At 47.6% G+C, this 22610-nt stretch overlaps 1 protein-coding gene across 3 annotated transcripts in view; it reads right to left on the bottom strand.

Annotated features, from left to right (window-relative positions):
- Window positions 1-22270, bottom strand: part of NTRK2 (neurotrophic receptor tyrosine kinase 2) — a 130198-nt gene extending 107928 nt beyond the window's left edge. The window contains exons 1-4 of one of the 3 annotated variants that reach the window (XM_045780844.2): window positions 22012-22270; window positions 21360-21481; window positions 20871-21097; window positions 19827-20400 (exon numbers count right to left, since the gene is read on the bottom strand). In XM_045780844.2, the coding sequence (XP_045636800.1) occupies window positions 19827-20038 (212 nt within the window). In that variant the 5' untranslated portion in view covers window positions 20039-20400; window positions 20871-21097; window positions 21360-21481; window positions 22012-22270. The remainder of the gene's footprint in view (window positions 1-19826; window positions 20401-20870; window positions 21098-21359; window positions 21482-22011) is intronic. The other 2 variants (XM_045780846.2, XM_045780845.2) reach the window with 2 other exon arrangements.
- Window positions 22271-22610: the final 340 nt, after the last annotated feature.

The raw sequence follows: 22610 nt of genomic DNA, 5'->3' as shown, positions 1-22610 counted from the left end.
GTTCCTGGAAAGGGTACTCATCCCATTTGAAAAGATTTCACATTGGCTTGAACAGCCCACCAAATAGTTCCTCCAGGTAATCTTCCGAAGTAACAAAGAGCGGCTTTAATGCATCTCGTCTTCACGGGTATTAGCTTCGCAGCAGTATTGCTCAAAAGTAAAATTTCCCTTTAGCTTGGACTTTATTGCCCGGACTGTACTTTGGCAACACATCAGAAAGAAATAGAAACGGCAGTGAATATTTCTAATGGCCACTCTTCCAAATGGAATCGCTTCCCGCTGCCCTGGCCACTTCCCCCCCTCCCCGCCACCACCAAATAAATAAATAAGCAAGCTAATAAAGTAGAACTCATACTGCCACAGCAGACTGCGATATGCACCCAGCCTTACAGCCATGGGATGGGGCACTTCCACGCTGATGCGGATGGGATCCTCCCTGCTGTAAGATTTCTTTCACAAGGAATATAATAATCCTTGAAAAATACTGCCTTTGGTCCCTGGGTTCACAGTGAGGCAGCTTCAGTTTCTCAGCAAAAATGCTGAGAGTTTTGAAAGTCAATCCCGGAGCAGGTGCAAGCGGTAGTCTGACGGACCAAAGCAAGACTCCAGGTAGGAACCTCTCAGTCTATGCTTACAAGAACACCCAAAGATTGGCCCATTCTTCTGAGAGGGTGCATCACCCCAACTGTGAAGACACGATGCAGGGAAGACCAAATAAGCACGCTGAAAACTGGAACTCACACGGCCTACCAGTGCGTGCTGTTTGGCACCAGCACTTCCAGCTTCCTTTCGGCCGTGGGCATAAAGGAACACCAGTCATTCCCTTTGGTGGAGTGCTGTGTGCCAGGCACTGGGGTACCCAGGGATTGAGGGCGCCCTCTGACACAGCAATGCTACCAGGAGAGCATTCGGATTGCTTCCACCTCGCAGAAGAGGTGGCAAAACCATGCCGGGTCATTTCCCCAGGGTCACACAGCTGCCCAAACAGGATCTTCGCCCATGTCTACCTGCCTCTAGATTCTGAGCTCGGGGGCGCTGTATCATACCCACAAGGGCCGCGGACTGGTTCATCCAGCACCTTCAGTACAGAAGAGTTTCTAAAATTTCTAAAACTTCTACAAAGTGGAAACATAAACATGGACATAAAGCTGTCACAGGAGATAAGGGAAAATCTTCAGATTCTTCCACAGTGGCATGCTCTGGGAACTGCAGTTTCCTAGAGGAGCCCAACTACCCCGGGAATTTAAGAATTCAAGTGGCTGGGACATCATCAGTGGGTCGTGTGAGGGATAAACGCCCTCTGCTAGCTTCACCTCTTACGAGCTATACGACCAGGGGCAAGTCCCCACGCCTGTAAGGGTGTTGGGGAAATTAGGAGACCGCCCCATGAGGGCATCTGAGGTCCCATATGAGGACTTCAATTAATGCCAGTCGTGATCAACGATCAGCAGAGGACAGAGGTTCCAGGGCTGGGCTGGTCACCCCCCAGCTGCCGAGCTTACTCTCAGCCCACCTCCAGTGCCCAGGCCCGTGAAAGAGGACATATGGACTTGATAACGTCTCCGTTCCCTTCGGCACACACATTGTAAGAAAACGGCAGCAAAATCTTATGAAGAAAAATTACACTCTGGGTTTCTGAGTTTTTATACAGCATTTTCCTCTTCTCTCTCTAGCAACAAGGGTGCTGCGAACAAGGAACACCACAACCGATGACCAGAGAAATCGATTATGGCAAAAAAACAAAACAAAACAAAACAAAACCTCACCATAGGCTTTCTACATAAAACATACTGGTCTTCTCCCCAGGAAAGGTTTAACTGGACTTATCAGCCTAGCCTTCTCCACAGACTTAGGACTGGACCCCAGCCTACAAATCATGTGACAGGGAAACCTTATAAGCTGACCAGAAGTCACAGCAATCACATGTGGTCCAGACTGACACCCCATCACCACAGGGTCCTTTATGTTATTTTACTTTTTTACATTTTCTTATTAGCCACCAACTTTCCAAAAAAGGGAAGATTTCACATTTTAAAATTCTGAATTTCCGTATTCTTTAAAAAAAAAACAACAACAACCTGAAGGTCCGCCAAACTGGACTAGCATTTCTTCCTGGCAACAGTCAGGACGAGCTGAGTAACACTGCCCCTGGAGGTTTGGGGCACATTTCCAGTTGGTCCCATTCCCGACTGCTCTCGGCTATTTCACTGGCCCATGGAAAGATTTTATGACACCTGACTTAATGCTTGCCTGCAATTTCCCCTGAGACATCAATGGTCCAACCATTCTCCTCCACCGATAGGTTATCTCCACACACAGACATCTCTACGAGTCTCATCAATAAAATGACAGAGGCCCACAATAAAAATACCTCATTTTTGTTTAAAAAGTTACTTCTACCTGTCCCAGAAGCTTGAGAAGCTTCCTCTGTTGTTAAAAACCAAAACTGACAGAAACATAGCCAGGTTTAATTTTATATTTGGTAGAGTGGTAAATATAATCCCCAGGAGAAGCAAGGGATGTGGGCTTTTTCCTGACCAAAAGCACACACTGTTTTCCTTCCAACTAATTTAATAATCATTGTATATTTCACATTAGGTCCGGAACATTCGAGAAGTCACAACCTCCTACCACGAGTAAATGGAAAGACAAGTAACTAAACACTCACTGTGACATCGTTTCACTGTATTAAATGAAGAGTGCTGGGTAGAAATGGTCCGACAGCCAAACAGTGTCAAGAAAGGGGCTCAAGTTATAGTCAAGCTAAAATTTTTAGTGTGGGTGGATATCCTCTAGCGTCAGTCAAGATGAAATCCCCAGAAACACGAGTCGGCTCCCTGGGGGACTTGGGCTGCACCCTGCAGCTAATTCACCCCAGCAGGCTCTCGAGGAGCCATCCCTCTTGGGGTCGGGGGCACCCCAGGAGCCTGAGCGGGCTTTTCCTCTGGCCGAGAAGCCGTCTGGTCACAAGTGCTCTTAACAGCTTCTAGACTAGGACCATCCCTGCTGTGCTCTGCGGGGTGGGGGGGAACTCCAAGGTCTCAATGGAGCATGTGCCCTCATTGTGGGGCCGTCAAAGGGCTGCTTCCCCAGCAGGCTGCCTCCTGGTTACCCCCCCCCCCCCCAGCTCATCTGCAGCTGCGGACAGGGTAGTTTCCACCTGGACGAGCACATAGGCCGGGCTCCTTGGTCTTTGTAAAAGGATGTCAGCCCCACCATCTGCTTGTCTGAGTTCCAAAGAGAACGGATCTGGCCTTAACCAGTACCAGAGGTTAAAATTTTCCAGGCTCTGGTCAGAGCGGACAACATCAAATCATCTGCCGTCCAGCTTCTAGCCTAGCAAAGCCTGGTCGGCAAAGGGTACTGGGGACGGCAGACCAAGCTCCCGCATGGCATCGGTTTTATCATTACAGCCCTGGGAGATTAAATTTGGGGGCCACTTTAGCCTCCTCCCAGAATCGATGTCCTTGTCACTTCCCCCAACTGTCACTGGCTTTCTCAGTAAGAAGAAAATGAAATCTCCTCCTGCGTGTTTCACAAAAGCTGCAAATTACATCACTCATTGTCCCTGCAAAAGAAATTCCTTTCAGAACATAGTGCCAGACAAAGCTATGTTCCTGTGGAATTAGTAGGCATTCTCTTTACCAATAATGAGCTTCTCTTTTCACTGCCAGGAAGTTGAGAACAAATGTTGTGCTCCGTTACAGCAACTATGTCAACCATTTGAGTTCGTTGGGAGTCCTAGCCCCTCTTTTTTACTCCTTATTCCCTCCCTCTCATTTTTACCTTACTGACCTTCCTGTGTAAAGTAATCATTGCCAGTTATTCGAATAGTGATGATAAAGTGAATAACTGGGACATTTCTAACACTCATTCAATGTAAATGAAGTGGCCATTATGACCAATAGGCCAAGACTATAGAATTACCTAGAGTCGTTTTCAAGAAATGGATTAAATAATTTCATCCATGATGTTTTTAGGTTTCAGAGTGACTGTTCACAAAATCTTCTTGCTACTCCAATCCAACGCATAAATTTTTCTGTATTAAAAAAAAAAAGTCTTTTCCTCTTTCCCTGCTATTCCAGGCCATTCAACCTCTCACTTATAACCAGTGAGGAAGAACTTGCAATGATTAGTCCAGGCCTCGAGAATTCTAAGAAGCGTTCAAGTCAGCACTAATCACAACAGAACACAGTTCTGAAAAGCTCTTGGCCTCCGGTCAGGTCAAATCATTCCATACGAAGAGCATTTTTGGAACTAATATTTCTGCTCCAGCTTTAGGACAGATCAAGCACAGCACAGAGAAAAATGAGCATCAGGCATAACGTCAAGAAAAGGGAATGATTCAAGTGGTAAAATTTTAGGATCTCTGTGTGAAGGTCTGTTTTGATTTTGGCACAATTTTTCATCCAACATTTATAGGCTGTGGGAGTAAGGAGAGCGATAGAATGTGAGCAACACTTCCAATTTTATCTTCACTGGTTTCACTTCACATGTTAACCTTTAGTCATTTTTATAGAAGGTTAGAGATTACTTTCTTTGGAGTGAAACTACAAAGATGCTGCTGAAAAGGGATCCCAGTCATAAGTGGTTGTGTAAGGCCACGATAAAGAGAAGCTATTTTGCAGAAAGGAAGTGTGAGTGCATCTAAAAATCCTAAACAGATCTCTCACAAAAACTTTAATTCAAGGAACGCATCACAGTGCAGAAGGACGTGTATCTGTGGGGTTCCTCTGGTACTCAAATTCACAAGAGACCAAAGGTAAAAGGGTGGGGCGTGGGGAGCTGTTTAATGGGTACAGAGTTTCAGTTTTACAAAATGCGAAGGGTTCAACGGAGGGTGGTGATGGTGGCACAAAGGTGTGAATGAACTTTTGCCACTGAAATGTACCCGTAAAAAATGGTTAAGGTAGTAAATTTCATGTTATTTCATCCACTGTTTTAAAAGATCCTTTTTTAAGGCTGTGCAATTAAAGAGTGAGAGAGACAGTTAAAAGAGAAAATGATGTACAAAGTAACGGATGACCCCCAGACTCCAGGGGAGCTGCTACCAACAGCCTAATAAATAAAATGGACCAGGACTATGGAATAAAACAAAGTTGCAGAACAAAGACCGTGACCTGAATTATAGGTACAGCTGAGCCGGGACTGCTCAGCCCACAAATGGTCAATGTCCCAATGGGCGGCAGAATGTGCCAGGTCCCACACACGAGAGTCATAGCAAAGCAAAAGGGCAACAGTTGCACTAAAGGGAGCCGACGCCCTTTACATCTGTCCTCTTAACCCCAGCGCCTGCCCAGTGCCATGCTCCAGGCAGATTCTCTTGCATTTCCCAGCTCCCCTAGCCCCAAGGAGCCTACTGTCCTTCAGAACACAGTCGAGGAGAGCCACACAAAATAAACACAGCTGAGCTTTATGTGTCAGGCACTGGTATGAACATTTTACATGAGTTAGCTCAATTGAACTTCACAGAAACCCCATGAGAAAGGGTCTATTATTGTCCCCTTGTACAGATGGGGAAACCGAGACACAGAGGACTTGAATAACTCATCCGAAGTAGCAGGGGCAGACCAGCGTCACAGGGGGGATCTCAACCCGCCAAGCAACCCTGCCTCCCAGCCTGCATCCCTCCCCAACACAAATGCCCAAAGAAAATGAAAAATTAATTTGTTGATCCTCCTATGCATGGTAATGGACATTTTCTGTGATTTTTCAATTCGGGAAAATAAATGATAAGGAAAGGAAATTTCTGGACAGTTTTCAGAATCCCAGGATCTTCCTAGGGTGCCACTAAAAAACCATACATATATTCAGCCATAATGAACTAATTCTTTAATTACTACATTCACACCTAGACCTTTCAGGGGAAATTTAAAAATCTGTATGGGGAAGAGAGAAACGTGGAAGCTGGTAACTACTGACGTTTAATGGTCCCCATTCACTGCTGGGGACAGATCGGTACCCGGCTTGTCTGTCTGGGTCTGTGATAGCACAATCCTTATAACACGGAGCCCTGTGCTTGAGAATTCCCCTGAAAAGAGAGCCACGGCAATGGGGGGAGCAGTCTGGATAGCCTGCCCACCCCCCTGCACACTCCCATGGCATAAGCCTCCTCTATTCCAGAGCCATCCTAGCCTGAAGCCACACTGATGCAGAGGTCAGATCCCCAGGGCAAAGGCCCAGACAGCATTTTCCCTTTGCTCTGGGCGGTGTCCAGCCACGTTAGTGGCCCTCTCTCTGGTGGTCCTCCAACCAAGTTCCTCCAGATGAGACAATGAGTCTACAGGGCCGACAGGATGCTCCTACACCTTTCCTTGTTGACTCAGTAGGATTCCAGAATCCCCTACCCAAAAACCCCGAGTCCACTTCCAAAGCCTGTGCAGGCCTTCCCTGTAAGTCTGTCCTTCCCCCGTAAGTCTGTCCTTCCCCGTAAGTCTGTCCTCCGGAGGGTTTGCCATACTATTGGTATAGACACTCCTAGGCACAGCAGTGTGGGGGAAGGGGGACATCTGAGGCTGCTGTCTGCGGTGGTGTGGGCGGAGTTCTAATGTACAGGCTAAACTGTCCACAGAGTGGGGGGCAACAGGACTGGGGACCCCCCACTGGTGCCCTTCAACAGGCCATATAACTGGTGGGAGCTGGCTGAGTCTTGTTACCCAGGATCCAGAAAAACGCCTGGTGGGCAGGACATGTTCAAAACATATTTGTCGACTGACTAATTGAATAAATGAATGAACTGATCAATCAATCAATCAACACATATACGTACAGACAGTTCATTGCTGTCCTCTGGTTCAGCATTCCGTGGGAAAAGATGGCTTTGTCAACAGACTATCTTTTGTCCCTGAACTGTGTGCAGGCGTAAAGCACAATGCAAGGAGAGTAGAGAGAGATTCTAGGGTAGACTGCGGTAAATAAAAAGCTCAACAGTGCCCTCAACACACCAGAAGACACTCTCCGTTGGTGAGAGAGAAACTTCACGAAAGAGTATGAAATGGCTCGTGAGTTCAACCCCAGAGGGTCACCCAGGCTTACCACGAGAGCCGACCACTCAACCGAAACTCAGACTTTTCTCATGAGACGTAAACATTATGTGTTGGCTCCGTAATGCTCATTCCTTTTTAAAAATTTAACTTTCAAAACACACATGGAGTCTACACTATTTTCATTTGTATGTATATTATGAACATACTGTGGCGTGTAAACATAAATAAATGGATGTTATTTATCTCAAGGGGGAATTATCTTTTTGGATTATTCAACACAATCTGTTCACCTATATACTTCCCCACTCTATTTTTTTTTTAAGATTTTATTTATTTATTTGACAGAGAGAGAGAGAGAGCCAGAGAGAGAGGGAACACAAGCAGGGGAAGTGGGAAAGGAAGAAGCAGGCTCCCAGCAGAGGAGCCTGATGTGGGGCTCGATCCCATAACACCAGGATCACCCCTGAGCTGAAGGCAGACGCTTAACCGCTGTGCCACCCAGGCGCCCCTCCCCACTCTATTTTTAAAGCCTCCCAATCTCATATGTCTATCAGTTGGTTTATGACCAGTTTTGCGAACGGCTACCAAAATTTCGAGATGCCTGATAGTGTTAATTATTACAAATACAAAGGAAGTCCCACGAAACGTGGTAGGAGCAGCTCAACGCACCTTGACTGCAAAGACACGAAAGTATAGGTATCAGATGGTACATTAAACCAGGCCTGACACACTATCTTTTTTATACTCCTGATGTCTGCAGTTCTTTAAGAAAAACGCATAGCCTCTACCAGCCATGCTACAAGAAGGATAAATCACATCTGAAATCTCACACCAGAATCACTTTGTAAGTGAGACACCATAAATGCAGTCACAGGGAAAACTGCAATTGATCCACAGGGATAGCCATTATTAGCTATTACCCAACAGAAGAAGCACAAATCTTTCTCATTAGACCTATTTGTTTGCTGGAGATCAGATGTCCCTAGAATGATTCTTTTTCCCTGGATTTGCCTCTGGTGTTGAGCTGGGCTGTTGTGCCTCTCTCACCACCTGCTTGCCCTCATCCTCCCATTTCTTCTCTGTCCCTCCTTCCTGTTGGATACCCAAGACGCCTCCCCCAGCAAAAGGTTGCCTTTCTTCCTTTCCAGTTAGCTATGCTGTCTCTACAGTGAACTTTTTTTTTTTTTTTTACTGTGCATGAACTAACTTTGTGGTATTTAATTCCATAAAGGTTACTTATTTAAACAACATCTTAACCAGATGACTAAAAAGTCATGGCTAGAGATTTCCTTACTGACGGCCCAAAGAACAACTAGTACACACTTTCATCTGGAATTCTCAATGATAGATGTGTAGGGGAGTGCGCGTGCGCACATGTGCATGTCCACGTGTCTGTGTCTGATGTGGAGATCTACGGCATTGTGCTGGGTGTTGGGGGAGAGTCTGACCAAGATCCACGTGGTCCTCACCTTCATGCCACTTACACCCTCGTGGTGTGTACAGATGCATAGCCAGGCATGCATTTATGTGGCTAAGTGACCTGTTCTGGAGTTGGGAAAGAGCACACGGAGAGGACACAGCCCAGAGGCAAGGAGGCAGGAGAATTTAGCCAGAGACAGAAGGCGGGGGAAAGGTGTTCCAGGAGGAGGCCGGCCAGTGTGAAGCCAGGGAGTTAAGTAAGAGCATAGCTCCAACACGGGAACTGAAAGCTCAGAGAGGCTGTATTATCTCACGGAACAAAGGGAAAGGCAAGATAGGAGGCTAGAGGTTTGAATTTGAGGATACAGGGCTTTTAAGACTCACTAAGACTGGCTGAAATATATAAATGTAATGCTATCCTTATTTAAAGCACCAATACAATATGGGGAGAGATAGGCAAGCAATTCCTACAATTTGTATGGAAAAATGATCACGCAAAAATAACTGAATATTCTGAAAGAAAAGACTAGTGAGAAAGACTATACTTCGAAGAGAAAAAATAATAATAATATGAAGCTTTTGGAGATAAAAAGTATAGTGCTGGCAAGGAGATAGCCAGACTGATGAACACAATGGATATATCCCAAAATGGCCCAAACTGTTAGTTGAAATTACTGGGGACAGGTAGAATTATATAATGCATGGCGTCAAGAGACCTAATGGGCTGATCAGCTATCTTGAAAAAAGAACAAAACTATTTTTTTGCTAACTCCTTCCTTGTATGTTGAAAATCCAGATGGAGCAAAGCTTTAAAGTATGAAATAGTGAAAGCAGTAGAAGAAGATATAGACTTATTTTATACTCTCAGAGACGGGGAAACCTGTAGCCACACTGACAACATAGAAGCCATAAATAATAAATTTTACTACCAAAAAATACACAATTGTGTTACCAAAAGAAGAAGAAATGCCATAACCAACATCAGAAGACAAGCAAAACATTAGGGAAGGCATAAATCTTCTTTTTATTAAATAGATTTTATGAATCCATTTTTTATAGATTTATTTATTTATTTGAGAGAGAGAGAGAGAGGGACAGAGTATGCGAGTGGCAGGGGGAGAGGGGCAAAGGTGGGGAGAGAGAGAATCTTAAGCAGACTCCCCACTGAGCATGGAGCCCAATGCAGAGCTCGATCTCATGACCCTGAGATCATGAGCTGACCAGAAACCAAGAGTTTCAGATGCCCAACCGACTGAACTGTCCAGGTACCCCTGAATCCACTTTTTTAAAAGGCCACCCACCCAATAGATAAAGAAAATAGCTAAGGGATAAGACAAACACAGTTCACTGAAAAAGAATACAAATTACTTACGTACACATAAAAAGACCTTCAACCCAGATCATTATTACAGAATTGCCAAATAAAGCGGTGCCCAGGAACTGACACTGGGTCAAAGGTGACTGACAAAGGTCAAAAGGCTTGGTAACGAATAATATGGCTTAGCGGTAGGAAAACAGGTGCTTCCAGTTTGGATGGGAGAACGAAATGATGTGATTGCTTTGCCAGACACCTCGGCCAGTATCTGCCAAAATCACTAACATCTTGCAAATGTCCCTGCAGTTCAAATTCTAGGAACTTTTCCTATAGACACAATCATGCATGTGTGCAAGAACTTACGCACGAGGTTGTTCAAAAGGAGGCTGGTTAAGTAAAGAACAGCCTATCCATTCAGCGGCTTACCACGTGGCTTTGAACAATAAGGCTGGTGTTCGTGTGCTGATACAGAAACATTTTTTAAGATACAGCCTTAAGTAAAAAAAAAAAAAAAAAAACCACCAACATGCAGGACAGTGGGTATAACACTCTTTCATGTGTGTACAAACGAAAAAGACATATGTATGCACTCACGTATGTGAGTAGACTCCTTCTGGAAAGTGAGAGATGAGAGGGGTTAACTTTTCATGATACATTCCCTTGTACTATTTGCATTTCTTATCCTGTTCAAATATGACTTTAAAAAAGCTAATCACAGATAAAATTTCATACGGTAAAATGAATGCGTTTCAGAAAAAAGATGTGCAAAATCACTTTAAGGAATCTGAAAGGTTCCCAGGCTTGAGCAAGTCTTGGCTGAAGGCACCAACCTTTCCAAAGAAAGAATGTGTCACTCGGAATTGGTGCTGGGCAGTCAATGAAGGAGAGAAAAAGGAGTGTCCATCCAGGGGACACAGGTCCGCGCCAAAGTACTTCAAGTTCTGCGTTGCCTTTGTGCAGGCGCTCCCATTATGGAGATGGATGCCTCCGGCAAGCTTAGCTTAATGCCATTTAACATTTTAAATGCAGAATTAAGTGCCCCTGCTCTAATTCCAAGATCACCAAGCAAGCTTCCAGTTATAATTAGTTCTCCTTTATAGATCTACTGGTGTAGGAAACAACTGTAATGCTGATCCGCGCGTTTGGGTCCATGGGACTGTTATCCGAGGAATGACAATCCGGATTGGAGTTTGTTTTTCAACTAAAAAACGAAAATAGAACAAGAACAAACAGGAGGCACCAAGGGGCGGTTAGAAGCAGTGACATAACGAGATCAGCATTTTAGAAAGACCACGCCTGCACGGTATGGCCCACGCGTAGAGAGGGGCAAGGCTGGGGGCAAGCCCGCCAAGTCGGAAGGAGTCTCAGTATTGTAGGCAAAAAAGTGAGAATGTTTGTGTCCCCACCGCGGACAGTTTTCTCAACAGGTACTGTCCACCTGGACTTTCGAGTAGTTACGTGGACAAAGCCACCTGTTCACGTCTGCTCAGAACACCTGCCCCTGGATGTCTGTTCTGACCGTTTCTGCTCCCCCGGGACGCCGGGTCCGATGCCGTGAGAGTGTGGCCGTGAAACCCACACCCCACCTCGCCACGCAGGGCCCCTTCCCGTTACGCCAGGCTCCTGGACCCTGCGGCCTCTCGGCTGTGTTAAGCTTGTCCAGCCAGGTTCAGTGGGAAAGGTCATGGTCGACCCACAGGCCCGGCAACCAGCATTTCTTCACAGTCCGTTAGAGGGGCTTTGCAGCCAGGCGCCTGCCTGAGTGTGTGTGCGCGTGTGTGTGTGCGTGTGTGTGTTGGGGACAGTGGGGAGGAGGATAAGGAACACCGCCGGAACCAGAGGAAGGGGAAAGAAAGGTGACAAAGGGAAAAAGCCCAACTCAGGAGCTCAAGGGCAGTCCAGGAGCAAAATCTTCCACGACACTCAGATCGGGCTGGCAGCGACCAAGGTCCAGGGTGAACCTGGGAGCGGAGGGCAGAGGCGCTGCGGTCTGGGCTGCGCTGGGTCTCCTCGGCCCTGGCCGGAGAACAAACACAGAGCCCATCACACCGCGCTCCCTCGGACCCAGCCCTGCCCGGCCCTGTCCGCACGCTGCACAGGTGAGTACACGGAGGCCCGAGGTGGGAAGCGAGCAACAGTCCGAGAAGTCGGGGCAGGCCCGTCTGCCACCTCACAGGAAGGGACTCGGGCACAGGAAACAGAGACGACTTTGGTGACAAACACTGGAGTTGACAAGGGCCTACCTTTGAGACTGCACTATGTTTCAGAGGTTGAAAACCAAAATTTGACTATCTTCTGATGTAAATCACACTCCAAAAATGCCTCATTGATTGTTTTGTTGACGTTGAGAAATGATCACAGACGACAGACATGATGGGTCTCTGAGTAGCCAGGTTGGCTAATGGCGTCAAAGGACTAACACGCACTTCCTCACTCAGGTTCTCCTCAGGAGAAATGCAGAATGATTAAAGTAAAATTAAAAGGCTGGGTGGGGACGTAATGTACAGCACGGTGACTACAGTTAATACTGCTGCGTTGTGTCTTTGAAAGTTACTACGAGAACAGAATGGATGGAACACGTTCTCATCTCAGGAAAAGTATTTGTGACCATGTGTGGTGACAGATGTTGACTAGACTATGGTGGTGATCATTTCACGAGACATACGAATATCAAATCATTATGTGGTACACGTGAAACTAATGTCGTGCGCCCATTATATCTCAACAGAAAAGGAAAAATAAGTCTCGACGGTTTCAGGAAGTAAATCCTTAATTATTAGGAAAATGTTACAGTTCCGGATAATTAAGTCTGAAAGGACCACACCTACTGGAGTTTTATCCATATGTTTCTATTTGCACAGATGCATCACGTACACACAAAGAGTGTCCCGGCATGTGTGTGTATGTGTGTCCCAAGGATTGCTGGGATATGAACCTTAGAAGAAAGCATGGGGCATGGAATAGCAATAGGTCCTTATTTGCAATAGAAAAGAGACTCTACGTGGTGTGTGATCATTTTTATTCTATATGAGAAGATGCCATGTTCCCAAAGGCACCCAAATCTTTTATCTCTTGATAGTCTAACAGGTGGTGCAGGAGGAGATGGTGATGGGTGGAAGGGGAAAGACACAGGGTGAAGCGCCAGTCCACCTCCTTCCCACCATCATGCCGCCTAACTTGTGAATAGTTATTTGAATCTCTACACTTCTCCTAAAATTGCTTCTACTCTCGCAGCAAATTTGGGCAAGTGGGGCTGAGCAGAGAGAGCCCTAAGCAAGCTATTGGCTAAGGTTCTGTCTCAAATTACACTCTGGTTGACTGGAGAGCCCTGGGCGAACCAGTCACCCTGACTATCCCTCCAAGGCTGTCAAGACCTTCCCCCCTACTTCAGAGTGAGGCTGTACACCGAAATAAGCCGGAAGTCTGGATGGAGGGAGGCTTCCAGGTCCCCGGAGAGAAGCCCTGCTTGAATCCAGAGCTATGTCTCAGGGCAGGCCTTGGACACCATGCAAAATGATAGCGGAATGAATTCTAGATGCGAGTCAACAATCTTTAAGCTTGCTCTAGGGCTCAGTCATTGAGCTCAGCCATCAATCCTGGGCAAAGAGAAGTCAGGGGCGAAAAAGAAGGCAGGAAAGAAGAAGTATGTTCTGGGCACAGGTCTTTCACAGGAGCTAAGACAGGCTTTGTACAAAAGGCTGTGAGGCCCTCCACTTACGTCATCCCCCTTGACTGTGGCAAAGGCTCCAGGGGCAGTAGCCTGCATTCTGCTGGGTCTGCTCTGCCCTCCCTCCACCCGACCTGCCAACATGGTCCAATACACACAGGGTTAGCATCCCACATTGCTGCCAACTCGTGAAGTTTTTCTCTGCAGCCTGGCTTTTGTGTATGAATTGCTTAGAGAAGAGGAAGGCTTGAAATTTAAAAACAATAAAAACAAAACACCATAATGTAAATGAAAAATGCATTTTTTCCAACATGAAGATAAGACCATTGCTTTGCGGTCAGTAGTTCGTGCACTTTTGAGTTGCGTTGTCTCAGAGACTGGTTGGTGTAGACCTGGTCTAGTAGAGACTGGTTGGTGTAGACTTGGTCTAGTACTAAGCTTGTCTTCACATCTCTGACACTTCTAAAGTGCTGGGCTGGGGTTAGGTTCAGCCCACGGGTGCAAGGCAAAAGGGAGGCACCCTAAAGTAGAGGCCATGGTACCTCCTTCAGATGTGCTAGGAGAAAGAGCTTCTAGACCCACATTGTCTTTAACGCAGCACAGCCTTAGAAGACTCTTTCCTGGCCTGGTCCCTGCAGAGGGGGCTAGAGCAGAGCATTCCTGAGGCTCTTCTCCTTCTGTGGTACCAATTCTAGGTAACCCTGTGTGTGACCTGGGACTCAGCAGCCCAGCACAAACATGCCACCAGTTTGGGGGAATTCAGAGCAGACACTGAACACATGAGCATCTAACATTGTCACCAAAGACCCTCAGATTGTCACACCACCCTTTACTTCCTAACTGATGCATAAACCCCCTTATCTCTATAACTGAAGGTTCATGGAACTTCAGAGGCAGGAGAAACTTGTCTGAGCACTGAATCCAAAGCCCTCGGTTTACATCTGACAAGCTCAGGCCCAGATAGTAACAGGCTGTTTCAAGATCAGGTCACTCCTGACTCCAGCAATTTGTGATATCTGGGTTTTTGTTTTTTGTTTTCTTTTTAAACAGGTAAACTCAGTACCTATGCCTTACTTTCCTTCCCAGGTTTATAATACTCACAAGCTCTCACGCCTTCATCGCCCAGATCAATATTTACTGACTTCCCGGTCCCTTGGACAGCCCAGAGACCAAAGTGGTAAGAAGGCACCCTGATTATGTGAGATCTTTGCCTTCCTTAATGGAGATCGATCAGTAACCAAATGTAGAGTGAAAATGATCAGGCCACTGCAGGGCTCAGACCCGTGCCACCTGGGGGGTCGGATTTGCACATTAAACTAGCTGGACCAAGTAGATTATGAAAATGGCCCATCAGCTATTAACCCGAGGTTCAGTTTTTCCCTCTCCCTATCTCTCTCTCACACACACTAAATGAGTAAAGGAAAAAAAAAGGTGCCCTGTTGAAATAATCTCTCCCCAAAATCATCCAGTTGATTAACATCAAGAGGAATCAAAACTTGGCACTGTACCAAAGGCCAGCAGGTTCAAGGCCACATTCTACCCTACGGTTTTTGAAGCTACGAGAAGCTCTCGGGAGACGGTAAGCTAGTCTGAGTGTTAATGTCAGTGTGTGATATTCAGTATTCAGTGGTTTTTTTCCCTAACAGCCAAGATGAGCAATGAGTTAACACTGAGGGCACTTGCTTAGTACCAAAGGCCAAACAAAAACAAAAACAGAAACAGAAAAAGGAAAAAAGAAAAGAGAGAAAGGAATTCCCCTTCCCCAGCTAAACAAGAGCTCTAGGTTTTATACTCTGACGACCCAGATATAGTCAAAGAGATCATACAGAATGTTCCTGGGGAGAAAGAGACCTCAATTCTTAGCTGTCCAGCCAACTTTTCAGCTTAGAAAACGTCTTTACAAGGAAATATTGAAACAGACACAAACAGAGGTTTATGGGATAGAAACAGTGAAAGATTTTAAACAGAACTAAACTCAGCTCTGGGGAACTGTGACCACATTATCTCAACTTCCCATTACTTGCTTGTAATAACACATAACCCAGGTCCTTCCCCTAACTCTAGTGCTCTGAATTCCCATAAGGAAATATCACTTTTCGGAGAAGGAAAAAAAAAAAAAATCAAACACATTTTCCTGTATAGTCAATGAGAGGTGATGGGGAGGGGGAGGGGAGAAAGTGGGGTCAGAAGGGTCAAGGGGCTTTTCAATTGTTTTACCCAATGTAATAAAAACCTCCCTAATGCAGAGATTGAAGGTACAAAACCAAGGAGGCTTCAAATGTTTGTACTGAGCTGAATTCTGTAAATACCTTCTCTGGGAAGACAACGTGTTTTCAACTCCAGCTTGCAAGTTGTGTTAATGATGCAAATTAGACTGCCTTATTTATTAACAAGTCCAGTGTGGCTTATGTAACCACACTCAAAACTTACTCTGTGCATCTTAAATGCTTGTAAAGCTCAATCCAAAGTTCTAGAACCCCCAGTGGAGGACCTGAGATGTAAATATCAGAGTAATAAAAACGGATGCCTCTCTCTGAATCCTTCCAAATGCCAGGATATTTGTTTTTAGTACAATTAATTGCAGTGGAAAAGCTTACTAAGGTGAGGGGCCAAAATCAATGTATTAATGACATCACATTACATTCGCTTAACCAAGCCAACAATTTATTGCACATAGGGACTCTGGCAGCAGAAGTTGCAAATTCTATTTATGTTGTGCTAAGAGGAAAAATATTACACTTGTCTCCAAATACGACCCCCAAATCAGAAAGTACCACCCAAGAAATTCAGGGGGGGAAAAAGGCCATCTATAAAATAGGAGCAATGTAAAAATGAATGCCCCCTTTCCCCACCATGTAAATATACTTCACACTTAATGCTACTGAACGATACACTTAAAGATGGTTAAGATGGTAAGTTTTATGTGAGGTGGTTTTGACCACAACAAAAAAGAAAAGTATGACCTATTTTAACCATCCCTTTTACCACTTGAGTGAGACAGAACTTGTCCTTTGCAGTACATTTTGGCACCTGATACCACAGAGAGTCAATAACCAGTTACATAACTCCAACAACAAGCTTGACTCTTCAGTCGCACTTATATGTGACAATGGTATTAGTTTTAAATTTAACTTAGCATGGCTTTGGTATAACCATCTCCGAGTAACAGAAGCTCGAGCTCAGCAGAGGTGTGGTGTTGGGCAGGTGTGAGACATTTCTATAGACAGAGAGAGAAGAGAGATGTAGGTAAATAGATCATGTTGGCGGGTAAAGAATATGAGACCGACTACTATGACAGAATTTCTGATAAAAGAGGCTCAAATGATGACTCTAAAAATGAAATGTCAGCTTGGCTTAAAATATGCACATAAAAGCAAAAAATAAAACTCTCTCTCTCTTAATGAATCTATGCACATAGTTTTAGAATGTTCTACCATGGGCTCTCTCTGAACCCAGAAAGCACCATGGTGTGCTTTCCCCAAAATATATGGATATTAAATGATGTACCATTTTTAAATGATACAGTAAACCGTTACTTCAGCAAACTCTATAGTTTATTTACTTCTATTTTTCCTATTGAAAAAAATAGAAACATGAAATTTCAGCTAAGCACCATTAAACTGGAACTTTCAACCAGGTTATTTTAGGAATACCATTGGGTCTCATAACACGTAAAAAAAAAAAAATGTAATTTGGTTCCAACTGTAGCTGGTTTCCACTGGCCAAGAATGTAAAAGCTGTTCAAACAAATATTAATATGTAAGAAAAAGAGCCAGATGGTGTCATATATGGATGACAGGGAAACAAGCTCATCCACTGATGTCATTTTGATATCAAAACAGCAGAATTCAAAATAATTATATGAAGTGCTTTCCAAACAAGGATTTCGATACATTTCACGGGACACCAGGGCACAAACCGGCAGAGCTCAAACGAAACTGAGGGGTGAAGCTGAGCATAGACTTTTTCTCAGAACTCACATCTACCAGCCCCGTCAGTGTCACTAAGGCACGTAATTCCCCATCCCAAACACTAACCCTACACACCTCCCCACGCTCTCAAACTCAGTGGATTTTCAAATCAAAAGAAAAAAAATAAATAACAGAAGAAATCGGGAGTGCCAGTGACAACAAACACTTTGAAAAAAACATCAAATTTTTAAAGCCTGGGGATAGGGAACCTGCCATCAGATATTACAGGGACAACAGCAATTGTGAGAACTGATATAAGAAAGCTCAGCTGAAATCTATTGATTTCATAAATACCAGGCAGCTAAGACCACTAAGGTTCAAAACAGTGTTTTTTACACCTAAAGAGAGTTTTATTTCCCTTTTCCCTGATTAGGGCCTTAAAATAGTTCAGTGGGAAAAAAACATTACAGTGAAAACGACTGGCTCCATCTCCTTTCCTCCTTTATTATAGATGCATCATCTAGTACAGAATTTCAGAACCACCACCAACAAAACAAGACGTCTGACTGTATAAAGGCACTCTCCCTGGTCTCAAAATAGTCCGAAGGGCTCTGAATTCCATATGGCTTTCTCCGTCTGACTACTGAACCTCCATCTCATGAAAAAGACACAGATCCTGATAAAAGGCCACAGACACTTTGACCAGGCCAACCAGGGCCAGCACAGTTGGGGCCCTACCCACCCTTCCTCTCCAGTTCTGCCTGCTCTGATCCTTGCCAAAAAAAAAAAAAAAAAAAAAAAAGCCACCCAGATTCCAGCCTCCTGGATCCAGTCTGACAGTTGGTTGCTCCCAGCACATCTCAGCTCTGCGAGGCCTGCACATTCCCCTCTGTGCTGCTGCCATTTCCTTCTGCCCGGGCCTTGAACATGAACATCACCAGCAGAACAAACAACAGAGGCTAGGACGGTCTCTTACTTACATTAAAAACAGGTTATCTCAGTCAACTACGTTGGCAGAAACACGGTGTGCGTGTTCTGGAGAGGAAAAAAAGCATGCGCACTCGCCACCCGGAAGGCCACAGCCCAAGCCCTAATTTCAGGGCTGTCTATCTGAGCACCGAACACGTAGGGAAAACCGGGAGAAACTTTGCCTTACAATCGTCTGCATGGATGAATACAATCTCATGCCAGTAAAACGTAGGCAATGACCAAGTCCCTGGGTGAGTGGGGGGGGGGGGGGTGTCGAGGGAAGACACCTTTTGGAGAGGTGACAGGGGAATGCTGGGGACGGCACTGGTGAATTCCTACTTGGTAATGTATTTGTCACAAGCCGTCAGAGCAGGAGGACAGAAATGCACAACTCTGCTTCTCCGTGGGAGCAAGACAAGCTCAGACATTTCCAGGGACACAGGGGTCCGTCCCATGCTAAAGGCAGCATTCATCAGAGCACCACACACTGCTCTACCAGCCAACCTAGTCCTGGGATAGTATTCAGTGGGCAATTGAGATTTATAGTCCAAATGGTCTCAAAATTATATCTCGGGGAAGTCAAGAACAAATTAAATCAGACCAGGCTTTTAGGCTTCCGACGAGCACATTTTCTCTTTCAAGAGAGCGCATTTCAACACTCAGAACTTCTCCTCTTACAGACCATTTTTCCAGGCCAGCTCTGGATGCCATCTCCTAACAAAAATCTGATCTATAAAATGAAAAGGAAAACCGGTGAACTCCAAACCTCAGCAAACGATGTTAAGGGGGCGACTCTAAACACCTCCAACAAATTTCCAAAAGTTCATTATTTTAACCTCCTTTCTAGTAAATATTACTGGAACTTCTAACACAACATACACTTAGCACCTTAGGAGAAACAAAAATGTCCAGAACTAAGTTATTGCATAAGGAAAGCCTAAAGCACACCCAACAGGGCTTTGAAATACAGAGTGTATATGGAATGCCTCCCCGCAAAGAACATATTTATGTTATGAAATGAAAAGGAAAATGAAAAGGAAATGAAATGGAAATAAAATGAAAAGGAAAACCGGTGAACTCCAAACCTCAGCAAACGATGTTAAGGGGGCGACTCTAAACACCTCCAACAAATTTCCAAAAGTTCATTATTTTAACCTCCTTTCTAGTAAATATTACTGGAACTTCTAACACAACATACACTTAGCACCTTAGGAGAAACAAAAATGTCCAGAACTAAGTTATTGCATAAGGAAAGCCTAAAGCACACCCAACAGGGCTTTGAAATACAGAGTGTATATGGAATGCCTCCCCGCAAAGAACATATTTATGTTATTGACACATACAGTATACCTAAAACTTATTTTCAACTGTCCACTTCTCCCCACGTTAGCAGCCCCAAGCCAGAGAAACAGGTGACTGACGGATGGCCCAACCCTGCATCTCCCATGTACGTCTGACTTCTCCCCAGGCTTGAGACAACATTCATGCCCCCGACAGACACGCCTGGCCAGCCCGAGGTGCGAGGAGAGAAGGAAGGAGCAAGAGCCCCAGGAACTCACATTTCGGTGATGTTCTCAGGGTCTGCACTGTTGGGCTCCAACCTCGGAAACGCCACGATGCCCGGAGAAGGGTCGCTGCACCAGATCCGAGAGGCACTGCATTTGCAGGACGTGGGACAGGCGAGAGCGGCCCTCCAGAAGCCCACAACCAGCCAGCAGAAGCCCCAGAGCCGCGCCATGGCGGGTCCATGCCACCTCGTCCAGGACGACATCCCTAGCCGCCAGTGCCAGCCCGAGTCGGACTGAGTACGTGTCCCCGCGCTGCGCCGGCCGGCCTCCCCTGGCCCTGCTGGGCGGCCTGTGCTGCGCTCGCCTCTCGCTCGCCCCGGTGCCTGTCGCGGGCGCGCAGAGCCGAGCGTGTCCGGGGCTGAGCGTGTCCTGGCGGGCGGCACGGTTCACAGTGGCCGGGGCATCTCCGGCCGCCTCGCAGGGGGCGCTACCGCCGCTCGGAGCTCCGCCGCGGCCGCCGCTGCATGGCCCGGCGCGCCGAGCACCGGCCGGCGGCGCTGCCGGCACTCCCCGGGACGCAGGCTCCTTGCTAGACGCGCACTGGGATCCGGGACGCACCTCGGGGCTGAGGACAAACAGACACGCGTGAGACTAAGCGCAGGCCCCCATACAGAGCACTCGCCGCACCCCCACCCCGACCCCAGCCAGGGGACTGTGGATGGATGAGTGCCCAGCTCCGGCCCCAGAAATAAACTTGCCCCTCGATGGCACTGAAGCCGCCGGGGCCACCGATGTGCCCCCCGTCTCTCCAAGCCTGAGGTCGGGCGAGGGGAGACAGGGCAAGGGTCCCCGAGCCAGGATTCCATGGCACAGGCCGGGCGAAGGGCCCTTTAAAGGGGGACGCGGAGACTGCCGGCGGCGGCGATGGCTCCGCGACGGGGGCCCCGAATGATGCTGCAGAATCCGCCACGGCCGCTGGGCGCAGGGGGCGCGGGCAGGTGGCGCGGCGCGTCCCACCTGGGGAGCCGCCACGGCCGCCCCGGGGGGGGGACAGCGAGGGCCGAGACGCCGGAGGGCACTGTCCGCGCTGCTCACCCGGGCTCCGGCGCCTACCGCCCGCCGGTGGCGCCTGGGTGCAGGCTCCTCCTGCCGCCGGGCACTGAGCGCGGAGAGCGCGAGCGAAGGAGCGAGCGAAGGAGCGAGCGAGGCTCCTGCTCCAACCCAATTCCGGGAGCCGCCGCCGCCGCCGCCGCCTCTGCTACTGCTGGCGAAGTGACGTGAGGGCTGACGCAGAGCAGGGGCAGAAACTCCAGAAAATTAGTCTGAAATCCAAAAACACACACGCTCATACACACACAAACCCATAACACCCTCCAGACAAAAGCAACAGGGAGGGGAGGGGAATCTGGGGGCGAGCGGGGAGGAGGGAGGCATCGGTGCCACTGGCCAGGAGCAGACAGCAGCAGCATGTGGGAGTTCATACACGCGCACACACGCACACATCCTCGCTGGGTAGACGCGCGCGCCTGTGTGTGTGTGTGTGTGTGTGTGTGTGTGTGTGTGTGTGCACTGAGCTCCAGGTACCTCCGAGATGGACCGTTGCACCGCTCGACGCCTCTCAGTCCCTAATTCACACCGCGGTCTCTTCAACCATCGCAGTAGAGGCTGTCTCCTTTTTTGAAATGGAAACCGGGCTCGGTTCAGCTCTGAAAAATGCGCTGATTCTTATTATAGGAATCCTCCCTCCCCTCTCCCTCCCCGCTGCTTTCTCCTTTCCCATCCTGCCTAAAAGGGAGGGCGAGCTAGCCTAAAAATAAATAAATATTGTAAACACCAAAACGTGTTCAGCATTGGTAACCAAGGATAACCGCCCCCATTCCGGGCCATCTATTTGGGGATCCGTGGTTTTGGAGGGTCTTCCTGTTGGTGCTTTTGCAGAGGGAGGGGAGTCTCCAAATGCAACTCTAGCTATGTAAGTGGGTCTTTTTCCTGCCGTGTTCCGGCATCACACGCCCGGGATATAGAGACATGTGAGGGGAAGGGAGCGCGCCTGACGCATATTGGGTTCCCTAAATGCGCGGCAGCAACCCTGGCCTGTCCGATGTGTGGCGCCGCGTCATTTTCTGTCATCCTTCAACCTGGCAGGATCCAGCCTTTCCCAGATCGTCGCTTCACTCCCCGCGATGCCCACCCCCGCCCCCGCGGGGCACCCCGAGCCCTTGCTCCCCTGCCGTACCTTGCGCGATTTCGTGTGTGCGCGGGTGTGCGCGAACGCGTGCCCTGCGCCCGCGCTGCCCAGAGCACGACAGGCATACAGCTACCGACAAGCCTGGCGCGGGCAGAGCCTCGGGGTCTCACTAGGGACAAACGAGGCGATCCGGGAGGGTCGGGTGACAAACCGTAACTGCTCTGCGGGCGCAGTTAAATGATGGCTACGGGGCATTCGCAAGCCTTGTCTGAGAAATCCGTCTTCCCCATTTGCGGCTCCGAGAGTCTGTTTTTCCGCAGTCATTTAAAAGGGAACTGGGAAAATGCACCGCAGTGCCTGACACTTCCGAGTGCTCTGGTGCCCCCGCGCGGGGAGAGAGCGCCCCGCACGCTCCGGAGCACCAACCCTGCGCCGCGGCCGTGGCGGGCACTGCGCGGGGGGGCGCGCTCTGGCGCCAGATGCGCAACCAGCGGCGCCCCACGCGTGCGCGCCCCTGCCCCGCTGGCGCGCCACTCGCCCGGCCTCGCGGAGCCCCTGCCCCGGGAAAAAGGCGGGCAGCGCTCAGCTCCAGAAAGGGCGACGGGATGGGCTCTCGTCCAAAAGATAGGAATGGTCACCGATCTGCT

Source organism: Ursus americanus, chromosome 34, assembly GCF_024610735.1.
Source record: "Ursus americanus isolate L20-20 chromosome 34, mUrsAme1.1.p, whole genome shotgun sequence".
NCBI lineage: Eukaryota > Metazoa > Chordata > Mammalia > Carnivora > Ursidae > Ursus > Ursus americanus.
Note: the sequence above shows the minus strand (reverse complement) of the source record. Positions and strands in the feature narration are given on the sequence as shown.